Source organism: Magnolia sinica, chromosome 6, assembly GCF_029962835.1.
Source record: "Magnolia sinica isolate HGM2019 chromosome 6, MsV1, whole genome shotgun sequence".
NCBI lineage: Eukaryota > Viridiplantae > Streptophyta > Magnoliopsida > Magnoliales > Magnoliaceae > Magnolia > Magnolia sinica.
In genome coordinates this window covers 88,894,533-88,909,963 of record NC_080578.1, presented here as the reverse complement: position 1 = coordinate 88,909,963, position 15,431 = coordinate 88,894,533, and the positions used below count along the sequence as shown (strand labels likewise).

General features: G+C 38.7%; 1 protein-coding gene and 1 long non-coding RNA gene across 2 annotated transcripts; one reads left to right on the top strand and one right to left on the bottom strand.

Annotated features, from left to right (window-relative positions):
• Positions 1-370: 370 nt before the first annotated feature.
• On the bottom strand, positions 371-853 carry LOC131249713 (serine/arginine-rich splicing factor SC35-like). The gene has a single exon (XM_058250486.1). The coding sequence runs from the start codon at positions 851-853 to the stop codon at positions 371-373; it is 483 nt and encodes a 160-aa protein (XP_058106469.1).
• A 12,375-nt stretch (positions 854-13,228) lies between these two features.
• LOC131250118 (uncharacterized) lies at positions 13,229-15,150 on the top strand. Its single transcript, XR_009173074.1, has 3 exons — positions 13,229-13,377; positions 14,728-14,805; positions 14,954-15,150. It is a non-coding gene; the product is annotated as an uncharacterized LOC131250118 (long non-coding RNA).
• Positions 15,151-15,431: the final 281 nt, after the last annotated feature.

Below are 15,431 nucleotides of genomic sequence, written 5' to 3'. Positions count from 1 at the left end.
GAGCTGGGATTCCCACCAGGCGAATCCAGATGTCGTTCGACAGGGAGGATGATTCCGGATTCCATTGTGAAAGTTCAGCTATTCCCATACAGCTGTGGAGAGATGAATCAGACTAAAAGGATACCATCTCCTACTTGGTCTGGAACTTAATCAAGAATTGTGTGGATGATACCCTGGCTACAGATATCTTTGCCTTCGAGCGATCAGATGTGTGGAGTGAGTCGATCAAGCGTACGATGGAAACCTTGTCATCTGTCGCCATAGCTATAAGAGTTGCCGCAAGATTACCTTGTAATCGATTGACCTCTCTCTTGTTAACGTGGATCGAAGCAATGGAAGGGGACTGAGGACTCCGAGTCCTATGCGTCAACTACTCTGCCTGGGTCACAGGAAGGGGGGGTAAGGCCTTTTCCGAATATAAAGGAGGATTGTTTAAGGCCTTGTCCAAATAAGATGGAGGGGATGGTAGACTCCTGTCCCAAGAAGAACTAGGGTTTTGCTGATGACGGGAGCTGCGATTGGGGTTTTGCAGGGTAGGCGTGGAATGGTCATTCTGATTCTTCGCCCTTTCCACTGTAATGATCCTACCATCGACCCTTCTCCTATGAAGACAGTTCTTAGCATTGATTGCATCTTGCTCATATCGGAAGCGCACAAATGAAAATTCCCTAGATCGATTTCGAGCCCTATCCGTAGGGTGGAATACATCTACTAGTTTACCATACGCCCCGAAAATCCAATTGAGATCCTCCACCATAGTATCGAAAGTAATATTGCCGATGAAGATGGAGAAAGAAGAGGGAGGGTGGGTCTTTTTAGTGACTGGGATCCATGGGCGCTCGTCCACTTCCATGGGTGGGTAAAGTAAAGATCACTTGAAGGCACACCAACTTTGGCCAAGCTTGAACTCGAGTACAGCATGGACAAGTCGAGCCAAGCTCGGCCCACCTCGACTCGATGTACAGCCCTAATACTAGCTGTTTTTTGTTTTATATATATATATATATATATATATATATATATATATATATATAATAAAAAAGTGTTTGATGGTGGAAAAGAAAAGAAAAAGTCCGAACTCATAACAATCTTCATCAATTGAGGTCACTATAGTGGATAACACAATTAGATCCAATCCTATGGATTTAGACTTAAGATTGCGATTATAATCTTATCCTCAATGGATTATCTATAAATGGTCTGATTTAGCCTAGTAAGCAACTGGCATTGACCGTCGAATGATAAGAAATCCATCAATTGAAAATGACAATTAAGTTTCACTTCCATCTCAATAGTCTACGTCAACTTCTAAAGAATGGGTATGGACCCATAATTGGGCCCAATCAAAACTTAATCTATATGATTTATCCATCATTTGTGAGTGTTTTAAATTTAGCCATAATGTTCATAAGATGGACGATCTAGTCAAGATATTTTAGTTTGATTTAAATGGTTGGTCAAATCTTACATTATGGTCCAAACTATGATGCATACACACCCTCAATTGTCCACCTAGCGAATGGTCTAGATGGCAAACCCACAATATACAAAATAGGCGGTCCAGATCTCATATATATTAATGTTCATAAAGCACATATGGAAGGAGACCCACATCTTGACTATAAATGGGCACGGACTGAAGGATTATGCATGCCATCAACCATTATGTGTCCATACTGATGGCCCAAAATAGGTGGGCCCACAAGTCTCACTGGAGAACCAGAAAAAAGAAAAAAAGAAAAGGGTGTTGCCCCTCTCGTTTTTTTATTACTTAAAACAAAATAGGGTCGTAGGACCTCGGTTATGGGAGACCCCAAACCCTAGGGCTCGAGGGAGATGTCAAAACCTGACGCCCCTTATCTTGTCGACAAGTGCACGACCGAAAAGCTGGGACTGGCAATTGCTGGTGATACCTACCCTAACCTCGCAATGACGAAGTCGTCAATGCACCTGCCCTCTTCCCTAAAATCCAGTCATCGCTGAGATTTCCCAGTAGTAATGGAGGTCTCACATTGGAAATAATGGTAGCTTTCGCCGCCACTATTGATTAATATTGGAACTTAGGGGAAGAGGACAAGACAATGCTACAGGTGGCCAATTCCACAACACGGGACCTCAATGATACCTCCAACGAGGGCTACAACTGTTGCTGACAACAATGGAGAACGACAAGGGTCTCTAAAGAAGTCCAGGGCTACCGGCTCGCTCAACCATACATGGCTGATGGTGGAAAAAAAAAAGGAGAGGCGCCAGGTTTAGAGAACCTCAGGTAAGGGTTTTGGAAACTCTGTTAATCTTAATGGGTAGTTATGATGGTCGAAAACGTTGCCATTCATAGACGTTAGAGGCGAGGACGGTGCGGCTTTCACCGTTAATGGATCCAGTCCCTTCTCTAGCAACCAATCCCACCACAAGTTAGGATAAAACTGATGGGTTTTGCAAAACCCTAGCCAAATTGAACTGCCGATTTTAGTTTGCAATCGGGTCACCATCCTTAGAGATCAAGATGACATTATATGGCTAAAAGAGTAAAACAGTTTATTGCATGATCTGACCCATTAGTTGACTATTTGGATCAAGTATAGATCCTCATATGGATGGAGGCCAAATGTAACTAAGGAAGAAACAGATTTAATAATCTGAATTGATCTTCCATAGATGATGCACAGCTGGCTCTGAAACCAATTGTTAAACTAGATTGTGGAATTAAAAGGACCGTGCATGCAGTGCAACGAATATGGAAATTGGGAAACATTAATCAAAATTTGTACTTGATTGTGAGGCCATCACTACAGAACTGTTATTGAAGTCTTCCACACTTTACACCCTATAAAGAAGCACCAGGATGGGAATAGAAGCTTCAGTCATGTGTAGGGTTGGGGACCTAGTCAGCTCTAATACCAACTGTTAAACTAGATTGCAGAATTGAAAGGACCATGCAGTGCAACGAAGATGAACCTTAATCAAAATTTGTACTTGATTGTGACATCATCACTACAGAACTGATATTGTAGTCTTCCACACCTTACACCCTATACAGAAGCATTGGGATGGGAATAGAAGCTTTAGTCGTGCATAGTCTTGGAGACCCATTATGCTTATGTAGTTTAGAGGGTTGAAGAATTTGAAACTTATCAAAACTCTTCTCCTTTAGGCTCCACACAAATTTGATAATTCTAGTCTAATTAGAATACTGTGTGTGTGACGCAGTTGTAGGGCACCACTACTTACACAATTTTAGATGAATCATACCTTTATGGATTCCACTTATATGCGTGCCCAACATCACATTATCCAACCCTTAGGGAAGTCCAAACCATTGATAAATAGAACCCACTTTATAGAATTCTTGCATAATGTGGACCCAGAATTGGACGGGAAGAGGGCTTCTTGCTGGTACGGCTGGGAGCCTCATTCCGCAACATCTGCAGAGTGCCATGGTAAGGGATTTCTTCTCCCATCACAGCATAAGAAATCTTATTGAAGTCTAAGAGCTTATTTCTCCAGCAACAATGTAAACAGTTTCTGCTATTCCAGTAGCTCTAACAAACAGGGCAGACAGGATGATCTGGGACCTATCTGCCTCAGGTAATGTAACACCCTGGTTCTCAAAACCCAAGGATAGTCTCTCAACTACGAGAACCCGAGGGTTATGTCACGGAGTGAACTAACATACATCTAATTAGTAGCAAATCTCATAACGTAAAGCTAGAATATCAATAGTAACAATAAGGAAGTGTAATACAAGTAAAATGAAAGCAACATGGAATCCCTCAGCAGGGAAATTTTTATTACAATCCAAGTAACACGTAAAGTATGAAACATGAAAATATGAAAATTCTAAAATATCAGTTGAGCTCCAACGGGTCAACTACATCGGCATAGAGGCCCTTTTTCTCGAACTCCTACTCAGCCGTCTCTGGAATCCTGTCATAGGGGCCTTCACCTGTTCATCATACCTATGTCTATTTGGTGCAACCACACGATTGGGTGAGTGAAAACTCAGTGGGAATTTCCCACACGGATTCATACATATCATGTCATTCCAAAATAGTTTAAGACAACATATTCAAATTACAAGGAGACTAATCATGAAATTATAAATGAATGTATGGGTGTATGATCAAGTCACAGATCTGGGGATGCACATCCAGCTGTCAAAATAAAGGGTTGCCCAAGGAGAACTAGTCACCCAAAAAAATACCCAAAGGTACGCCCAAAGAGAACTAGTCACCCGGAAAAGACCATGCAGACCGCCCGCGATAGATTATCTACCTGGAAAAATCCATGTAAGTGAGCGCATCCAAGGATGTCTAACCTCCTGGAAAAATACACGGGGTACACCTGAGGAGGTTCTAAAATCCCGAAAAAGCCTCATGTAAAGAAAGAACGCCCAAAGTGGCACAAATGCACATGCTTTGTGAATTTAATTGAAGTGTTGGAACTTTCAGTAAATCACTACAAGAAAGAGGGTTTTTAGCGATGAAACTTTTTTTCATCACTAAAAATGACTTTTAGCGACGAAATTGTAAATTCGTAGCTAAAAGTCACTTTTACCGACGAAAATTTTCGTCGGTAAAGTAATTTTCCGCTATTGTGAAAATTCTCCCGCTAAGAGTTTTAGCAACGAAAATTTTCATTGCTAAAGAGTGTTTTGAATTTTTGAAAAAAAGAAAAAAATCGAAAGCCACCTTTAGTAACGAAAGTTTTCGTCGCCAAAAGTGTTATAATTTTATATTAGAAAATTTTCACCCTGACTTTTACTGACGAACCAAAACCGCCGCCAATAATATTTTTAGCGACGAAAATGTTCGTCGCCAAAAGCGTTGTAAATTTTAATTTGGAAAATTTCGCCTTGACTTTTACCGACGAACCAAAACCGTCGCCAACAATACTTTTAGCGATGAAAATCTTCGTCACCAAAAGTGTTGTAATTTTATATTAGAAAATTTTCGCCCTAACTTTTACCGACGAAACAAAACTGTCGCCAATAATAGTTTTAGCGATGAAAATGTTCGTCACCAAAAGTGTTGTAATTTGCCAAAAGTGTTGTAATTTTGACTAAGAAAATTTCGCCCTGACTTTTACCGATGAACCAAAACCATCGCCAATAATATTTTTAGCGATGAAAATTTTCGTTGGTGAAGGGTTTTTGAATTTTTATAAAAAAATTAAGAAAAAAATTTTTAAGAATTTAAGAAAAAAAATTTTAAGAAAAAAAATGGCATTTTAAAATTTTTAAGAAAAAAATTAAAATATGAGAAATCTTTTAAGAATTTAAAAATAAAAATTTAGAATTTTTATTATAATTTTTTTTTGGAAATATTTTATAATAAAAATGATATTTTATTAAAAGAGTAAAAATATATACAGTTTGAAAAAAAATGTTATTTTTAAATGAAAATTGAAATTTATCTGTGAAAAATAAAATTACTAAATTATTAGGCACATCCACTAATTGAACCTTTAATCATTTTTGGACAATCTAATTAGTTCAGATTGAAGAATAAATAACTTCAAATGTTTAAATCGATTTTCACTGAAATTGTGTGATCAATCTTGTATGCCTAATATCTTTCTCATATGTAAACTGATTAAGGCGAGTAACTACTCAAATTGAGGGTATTGATCAGTAAAATAGAGTGAACGGACCAGACATGTAAAATGGGCCAAATATTCTGGTCAAAATTGTGACCCAACTTAGTGACCTCGTGAGAACCTAAGAATTGATGTTAGTAAGTTTTGTGGGCCCCATCATGATGTGTGTCGAACATCAACACCGTGGATTTGATGTGTCCCCTTTAGGTTATGAGATATCTCAAAAATCATCTATATACGAAACTCAAGTGGGCCCACCTTGATGATGTGTTATATATCCACTCTACCCAACCATTTTTCCATCAGGAATTTTAGGCCCACCTTGTTTGTGTTGCCGAGTTTTTCACTGAAGAAGTTTATTCCCAATGTTTAAATTGAGTTATTACTCCATATTATAGATATTTTGAATTTGTGGGCCCACTTTTATACCCCACTTGATGATTGGTTTAGCTTAATAAATATCTCAAATATTCATCTTGATGGGCCTAACAAAATAACATAAATTGAGTTATTACTCCATACCTGTAAGTAAGTGACTTACAGGTAAGTCACTTACAACTAAAAAGAACTTACAGGCATCCAAACAGGCCCATCAAGATTTATATACCTCTCATTTTTGGAATAAATCCCTTATTTCATGTCTTTTTTAACTTTTGGACAGGTTGGATTTCAAATAAACATTGCGATGGGCCTTATGATAGTTTCAACGATGGCAATCACACTCCCCACTGTTTTCTGTGGTGGGGTCCACTAGAGTTTTTATCTGCCTCATTCTTTGGCTCATGACTTAAAATGATATCTCAAAATGGATGGACGGTGTGGATATAACAAATACATCATAGTGGGGCCCACAAAACTTGGTGTCGTCACCGTAGGGCATCCAAGAGGGAAACAAATTGGCTACTCCTGACACCAGCCCTGTGGCTGGTGGTAGGTGCTCTGTGGGTCCCACCATGATGTATGTGCTTCATCCATGCTGTCCATCCATTTTTACATATCATATTAGGGCTTGATACAAAAAATGAGAGGGATATAAATCTCAGGTGGACCACACCACATGAAAACAATAGTGATTGGATATCCACGATTAAAACCCTCCTAAGGCCCACTGTACTTTTTATTTGACATCCAATCTGTTGATTAGGTCATACAGGCCCAGATGAAAGTAAAAAAAACAAATATCAGATTGATCCAAAACTTTTATGGCCCCCAAAAGGTTTTTAATGGTCAACGCTCATTCAACATTGTTTCCTATAATGTGGTCCAGTTGAGATTGGGATATACCTCATTTTTTGTCTCATACCATAAAATGATATGGAAAAATAGATGGACGGCTGGGATGAAACACATACATCATGATGGGCATGTTTGTATGAGCCTCGTGTAGCAATGTTACATCTTTGCACAGAATACAACAGTTTTGAACAAGGTTTGAAGTATTGGCCGCCTTATCGGTGGTGAATGATATGATACCCAATACACTGATTTTAATCCTCAGTTTTCAATGACAGGTGGGGTCCATGGTCCAATAATCCAAACCCATGTTTGTTTGTCCCGACAGCAGATGGGCTGCGCCTAAGAATCTCCTCGATAGGATAATCTTAACCTTTCAATTTCTGGCTTGTAGATAAAAGGTTACGTTGTGAAAACACAACACCAATCCATGTTCAACTGAAAAAGGTCCTAATATTAGTCAAAGCGATCGACCGATAGAAGATTTTTTGGGCATGCTCCATCAGAGGTGGGGTCTACTCAACAGACCACTGGTCCGAATTACAAAACCATGAGCTCCACTTGTTAATAATTGAAAACCCATGTATAATTTGCAAAGATGCAGGGTCTACTCAACCTTTAACCATTTTTGGACAATTTGAATAGTCCAAATTGAAGAATAAATAACTTCAGATGTTTAAATCAAAATTCACTCAAATGGTTGATCAATCTTTTTTGCCTAATATCTTTCTCATATGTAGCATGATCGGGACGAGTAACTAGTCAAATTGAGTGTAATGATCAGTAAAATAGAGTGAATGGAGCAGACATGTAAAATAGGTCAAATATTATCGTCAAAATTGTGACCCAACTTGTTGACACCCTGAGAACCTAAGAATTAATGTTAGTAAGTCTTGTGGGGCCCATCATGATGTGTGTCGAACATCAACACCGTGCATTTGATGTATCCCCCTTAGCTTATGAGATATCTCAAAAATCATCCATATATGAAACTCAGGTGGGTCATCCATCTAAAACTATGTGAAGACATCTAAAAAAATATAAAAGCACTTGGTGAGGCCCACATGAGTTTTGAATGCGGCTGAAACTCGGTCTGACCCCTCATCCAAGTGGGACACACATAATGAATCGGTTAGATATGTGAATCACATTTAGTCAGGCCCAAATAAGCCATCGGCGAAAGCAATTTTTTAATGGTGGATGTTAAATTCACTAGTGTTTTCACATTATGTGGTCAACCCAAGCTTTAGTTCAAGCTCATTTTTTGGGATAAATGATAAAATTATGTTAAGAAATGGATGGACGGCATGGATGAAACAAATCAATCATGGTGGGACCCACAGAGCCATACCAGATCCAAAGCTTAATTTACCCTTTTTATTTTTATGTTTTTCACTAGAGTTTTGTATTTAATATAAAATAGTGGTGACTTGTTCATAACAATAGTGGCTAAGATATAGAGTTATCTAGACCATCCAAATAATCAATTTAGTTGTAAATGGTAAATATTTATAAATTTTTATTATATAATACAATCCTAACCATCCAGAAAGTGGTCCCATGCATGTACGACCGTTAATAGAGTTTGTGTTATTATTTAATGTAAAACTCACAACATATGGATTTCAAAGAGTTATCTTATTTGAAAGAGGATTTCCAAATCCATCCCAAATCCATATCGAGTGCCATCTTTTCCCTCTTTTCCCTCTTTTCCGTCTTTCATCTTCCATCGAGAAATCTCTCTCTCTCTCTCTCTCTCTCTCTCTCTATTCCAGGGAGGGAAATGGATTCCCAAAAGGACGTTGGGATTCTCACCATGGATATCTACTTCCCCCTACATGCGTTCAATAGGTAACTGCTTCCTAGGGTTCTTCTCTTTCTCTTTCAAGAATTGTTTCTTGCATGGGATGGATTTTTTGCTGATCTGGTATCCCCTACGAATAGATTGGAATTGGATTTCTGCATCTATTTTCGTCGCCTTTGGAGTCATTCATACCTCTTTTTTATTCTTTTCTTCTTTTTAAAATTCCACCAATGTACTTCACTGGCGCTGTTTTCTTGCTTCAGGGTTTATTTGATTCACCAAATTTCATGAAATATCATGACATTTTTCACTAAATTAGACTGATTAATCGTGAGAAATTTCATGATATTTTCCGCCACCATTGCATTGAATTTCTCTCTGTCTCTCTAATTTGTATCGTGAATTGTCAAAATTTAGTTGATTCTGTTGTTTTTGTCTTGTTTAAGAAAGAGTGAAATTTCTGAAGTACTTGATAACATAAATTAAGGAAATTCTTAACACTTGGATGGCAGCCTTATTCAAAAAGAAAAACAAAACAAAAAAAAAGAAAAAAGAAAAAGAAGAAGAAGAAATGATGGGTTCACATTTTCCCTACTTGGATGTTGGTATTTTCTCATGACTGCATGCATGTAAAAAACTAGCTTGAACTCGTGAAGGCAGCATCACCATCTAAGACTTAGGTAGTATTGTTGCTACTTCTTAGAACCCAAAACTGTAGCTAGAGGTGCAACTGGACTTGACTGCCCTAGGGCAAGCCTGAGTCCACCTTGGCTAGGTTTGGGCTTAGCCTAAGGTATCAGATAGGAGTCCTTTTAACTGTGAAAATCAGTTTATTCTTGGTTTATTGTAAGAAGAGAGAGAACAAGGTCGGTACGAAACACTAGATCCTAGTCCAAGGAATGAAAGTGTGGCATTTCCAATCTGTAAACATACTTCTGTTGAGTGATTGATGACTTGTATGCCATTGATGGTCTGTAGGAAACACTAGATCCTAGTCCATTGACTTTGACATACAATTTTTGTAAAGTGCCATTGACTTGAATGTTTTTAATATATGTTTTTATCATATTTGTTGTCAATGAAAGAGTTAGCACTCACACAAGCTACTAGCCTTACCCCTAGATAACTAAAACCATAGCATGGGGTCTTTTTGTTCCATCATCAGGACAAAAGCTATTGGAATTACTCCTAGTTGGTAGAACAGAAATTCCATCTGAATCTCCAACCATTCCACCAAATTTGACTTTGGTACATCTCACTCTCTGTCGAATCTTCTCTTCCTTTCTCCCAATGCAAACATGTATGGTGATTAGGGCTGTTGATCTAGTGGACCACAACTTGGATGGGTGTAACGACCTTGGAATTTTTGTGCTAATCTTTCCTTAAGTAGTTGTTTTTGGGGTAATTAGCGCTATACTCGATTGCTTGTGAAATTCGCATCAATCACTTTAAATTGTATCTGCTTGGCTCTAAACTTGTAGATTAGTTAGCGCTACGTTACTCTGAAATCTGAGATCCATCGCTAAATCCAGTTGTTCTAGGGAATTTTTGGAAGATCTGGATCGGACCTGGACCGCGAGTCGAAAGTCCGATGGTAATAATCTTAGGCTGTTGCGGTCACCGAGTTGGGCTTGACCATCTCCTCGAAAATCAAGTCCATCTGATGTTCTGGGTCGATTTGATTGAGCTCGGAGTGAAGAGTGTGAGAACGGTTGGAATTTAATAAGCTTTTTATGAAATCTGAGTCGTGTCGCTTGCGCGACGATTTTAAGCTATCTGACCATTGGATTTTGACCCAATTTCACCCTCTGATCAAGATAGTTGGCCCAGGCATATCCTAGTGCTTGTGGACCTGATCGAGATCCTGTGACCGTTGTTTTGAGTGTGGTCCGCCACGGCTGATCTGAAGAGCCGGTCGGTACGAAAACTCAGCCTGACCTAGATCCATGGTTAGTGAGCTTAAGTCCGACCTTTCGTGGTTATAGGCCCACCAGAAGTGCTTCGTTGGATCGAGAAAGGCATGCTTTGGTTATAACCTAAGTATACCTTGTCCCTGGGGTTATTTTCATCAAATATAGGCCTATTTATAGTCCTTAAACCCTAGCTCTCTTTTCCATACGAATTTTCTCTAACCCTAGCTTGGAAAGAGAGTGGAAAAGAGAGAGAAAGTGAGAGAGATAAGTTGGTGAATCATCTTGGATTCTTCCTTGTTCTTCTTCATCTTTGAACCTTCACTTTGAATCGTTCTTCTGACGATTCTGAGTTCATTTTGGGGTAAGTTAATCTAACCCTAATCTGTGTTGGAACTTAGATTAGTCTTGGTGTCGTTGTATCTCATTTCTATCCTTGCTTTAGGGTATTCTTTCGCCGTTGACGAAGACATCTCGTCTAAATCAGTTCGGTGTTCTTTCCTTGCTTAAGGTGCGGACTTTAAGTGTATAGGTTATGGTTTTCAAGGCTTTCAATCCCAGTTAATGATTTATTCCTGTCATGGATGAGATTTCACATGCAAAATGTTGTGTTTACATTGCTTTCCTGATATGCATGTGTTATATTGAGATTTGTGTATTCTATGTGTATTTATAAAGTACCGTATACGTATAAAATATGCACTTATGTTTGCCATGATTATTTGTCATGTATGTATGCTAGATGCATGTATGATAACTCCTTGGTAAAAGGAATTGTCAAAATGCATGTATTTCAACATATGTCATGTATGTTGTTCCATGTATGCTAAGTGTTTGTAGAAATGTATGAATGATCTAAAGTGTAACTTATTACACTAATTGCGGGCATTGAGAAGTGATTCTCAATACTCCTATTGATGTGCATGATTTCCTTTATGCAAGTTACATTCTATGTTATTTAAATTCAAGCACCACTTGTGCTTACATTTATGTTAAGTTGATATTCCTCAAGTGCTTATGTACCATGATTTAAGTTGTTGTTCCATTACTGTTTTACATTCCATATGAATACCTGTTGTAGTGTAAGGTGTGTGGGACTATGCATTAGTCCAGGAAATCGGTAATCGACTCTATATTCGTGGTTGAGGTTGCTTTCGCCACGTAGGACGTATTAGATGAACCCGAGCCGTATTAGAGTTGTCGGCAATGGTTTGGTCACGCGGAGTGTTTACGCACTCTATGTCGCTTAATTCAACGTGCGCTCGTGCTAGTCGAGTTCGTCAAGTAACCTGATTGTCCGATGTATGTTCACCATATATGGATGCTACTGCTTGAATCTAGGGTACCGAACTTACCAGTGAAATCCTATTAACTATGGTACTCGATCCGCTAAAACTCATGAGTCGGACATGGTGGTATGGGACACCGTGGTCGAGCTGTCGGCCTACGCTTGGGTGACGAGACTCCTCGTAGTGACCAGTGAGCAACTAAACTCGTGAACCGATTATGGTGGTATGAGACACTATATTCGTGCTGTCGGCCTACATTGATTGGTGACGAGCCATTTGTAGTGACCTCAAGCATACCTGGATACCGCAAGGAGGTGACGAGCCGAATTGTGGTAGTAAAGGCATGAAAGGCGTGCATTGATTGGTGACGAGCCCTTTGCTACGACCTCAAATATATGATCGTATGAGATGTCTAGGATTGACGACCTTAGTATGGATTACTGTTTGGATGGTGATATGAGGAAGGTATCTTAGCTTCCCAATCCTGCTGTATAAAATAGACTAATAACAACTTGGTAATCATATCTATGCACCGCATTTGCATGTCCTTTGTAGATGTGGCGCACTTTGAGGCGATGCCATGCGTAACGTAAGATGAAGACGCTGAGGGTGTACGCATGAGGGCACGCATCATATTGCATACATCCTTGCATTAACAAGAGTACTTAGGATTTATTTAATTGTTCTGCTTTATCATTACTGTTTGATTGAACTGATAACATGTTAACCAGTGCCTTATTGTTCCACTGACTTGATCACTCACTCCCACGTTTCTGGGGCGGTGTTACACACCTACCAGACTCTGTCTTAGGCTCTGATGTTGCAGATGTGGATGCGACTTCTGAGGCAGAGCGGGAGCTGGATGATGATGAGGCTGCGTTCTCTTATATGCAGTTTTCAGACGGGTTCTAGCGAGCCTCGGCCTGATGCGCGGGATCTCTGGGATTATTTTTGGGAATTTAAATGATGTAACTTGATACTTATAATTTTGTTAAATAACACTTTCATACGATCTGGCTTGTATATGTATTTCAGGGATTTACACTTGTACACATACTTTTCTATAAGTGTTCCGCTTGCTTTATTCACTTATCCCTGAATCATATCTGTGTTTTGGGCTTAATCTATTCCATGTTTTATGTACTAATACAGCCAACATACATCCATCATTAAATATGTTGCATAAGTGATGTTTTGGAACTCGGGAGCTGAGTTATGCTCGACCCCCGAATTTCAAGGCGTTACAATGGGCCATAGTTTGAAGATTGCAGCAATCAGACAACTGTCGCCATATAAGTTTTGCCTATTGAATGTCAGTCCAAACCCATTGGATATGGCCCATTCATGTGGTGGCGCACAAAATCAATGGTCCTAATTACTATAAACAAGCGCCCTGTGTTAGCAGGCGTGTCTTTCTACTATATGCTCTTATCTCAATCTCTCGAATTCTCATATCAGATCTTTGGAGAAGACTATGAGACTGCGGAAGTTTACAAAGCTCGAACCAAAGACATTGTTGTTGCAACTGTCCGTGGATTTAATGGTGAGATGTTTGTTATTGTTGTTTATATAAATGCCAATGCAATTGTCATGTATTTCTTTATTTTGTTTCCAATGACATCATAATAAGTGGCCCACACATGTATGAGAAAAGGAATGGTTGGAAAAGGCCTACCTGACAAGTGTTGGGTTCTAACTTAGAGCTTGAGAACTGGTAAAGGAAATGCACATGAGGAGAGTTTGGACATATAGTCTGACATCTGGGCCATTGATCAGGTGCACCATTTGAATGCCCTAGTCCTAAAAATCTGGCCATCAAGTGGGCCCCGCATGTATGAGAAACTAGATGGTTGGAAAAGTAAGACCGACAATTATACTCAATGTACAGGTGTGGCCCACCTTGCAATTAGATTGCCTTGATTTTCAGACCAGGAATGCTCACAGCAGGTCTCATCCATCTTCTTGCTGGTATTCTGTTTCTGTTGTGCATCTGAACTGTGTCAATGGGGGATTCTGCCGAGTAATAAGATCATGGCTGTCTATTTGAGAAACTTCATTTGTACTTATCTTTAACTATTTAAAAATGCTTTTATCATTGACTAATGCTAATTTTCCTGTTTAAGCTTCCTTTTTTTTGTTAATTTTCCTGTTTAATCCGTGGCCGAAGGGCCGATTTTTAACGGTGGACATTCAATCACTACTGTTTTCCTGTGGTGTGGTTCACCCGAGATTTATTTTGAGCTCATTTTTTGGTATCAAGCTTAAATTTTCTTTGATGTGCCGTGTAGTTTCTCATAAAGAGAGGTCCTACGTGAGGTTGAGAATGTTTTCCAGTAGCTGTACAAAATTCTAGAGGGATTATTCTATGTAGATGAACTTAAAATATTGAAAAGAATATTTAAGGAGCCTCACATACTTCTCTAAAATCAAACAAGAGCCTTGTTACAATCTAGTGTGTCAACCAACTAGAGAAAAAAATGTAATTTTTGAAAATGGCAGCATAAAAACTTTCTAGTCTCACAGTGAATAAATTAATTGTTTTGAAAGTTGTAATCTTGCTCATATAGGCCATCTTTTTTGGAGGAATGATTCTAGAAAGATAAACTTAAAACATTGAAAAGAATATTTCAGGTGCCTTGGATGCCATTCTAAAATCAAACAAGAAGTCTGTTGGAGTACATCCCAATGTATCACAGTCCATTGTATTAGGACTTGGGAAAACTGGTTTGTTCTCCAATGATACAAACTGTTTATATGATAGGACACACTTTCTACTGTCGATGCTAACAAAGAAACACTCATAAGTTGGATCATCCACTGAAAATTCAACTCACGATGTAAGATTTTTTGTTGTACTCTTACCTGTATAAGTGCTCATTATGGCCTTTTACAGGCAAACCAATCTCAGTTTTGGACGGAGTTCCAATTGCTATCAAGGATGAGATAGATTGCATGCCCTATCCAACTACAGGTGATCTCATTTCTGAGGCGAGTTTTAAAACTATGTTTTTAAATATTTTGGGGCTTTTATGAGGCATGGCATCAAGTTTGAGCTAGTTTACTATGTAGGCTATTGTTTCTTTTGGAACTAAGAAATTGGTGGTGAACTATCATTGTAGTATAGTCTACTAAAAGGTGGAAACCAACCGGTGCAAAATCAGTTCTGGAATTCTACTGGTTTAAAGGTATTTCTCTTGATTGGGGTTTAAGCCTCAGAAAAATTAACTCCTGGTGGCACGTGTTTTGTTTAATGGTATTTCTCTTGATTTAATGGTCTCATGCAGCTAGCTTTCAACAGTAAGATATGAGAACCCTGATTGCTCTTGAAGTTTGGGCTATGTATGATGACATGATCTGTCAAAACCCATTTTGAAATTTATGTAAGAATTGTCGACAGTTGCAATTGTTTGATTTTCAAAACCCATTATGTAAGAACCACCAGCAACTCTCTTCATGATTGCAATTATTTGATTTTCTAATGTTTCTCTTCATATTTTCTAGCTGATGGAATGTGCATTTTCTAGTTGAGGGAATGTCCACGCACACCTGGTAAAGTGCTCAACTCATTAACTGATTACTCCAGTAGATTATAAATGT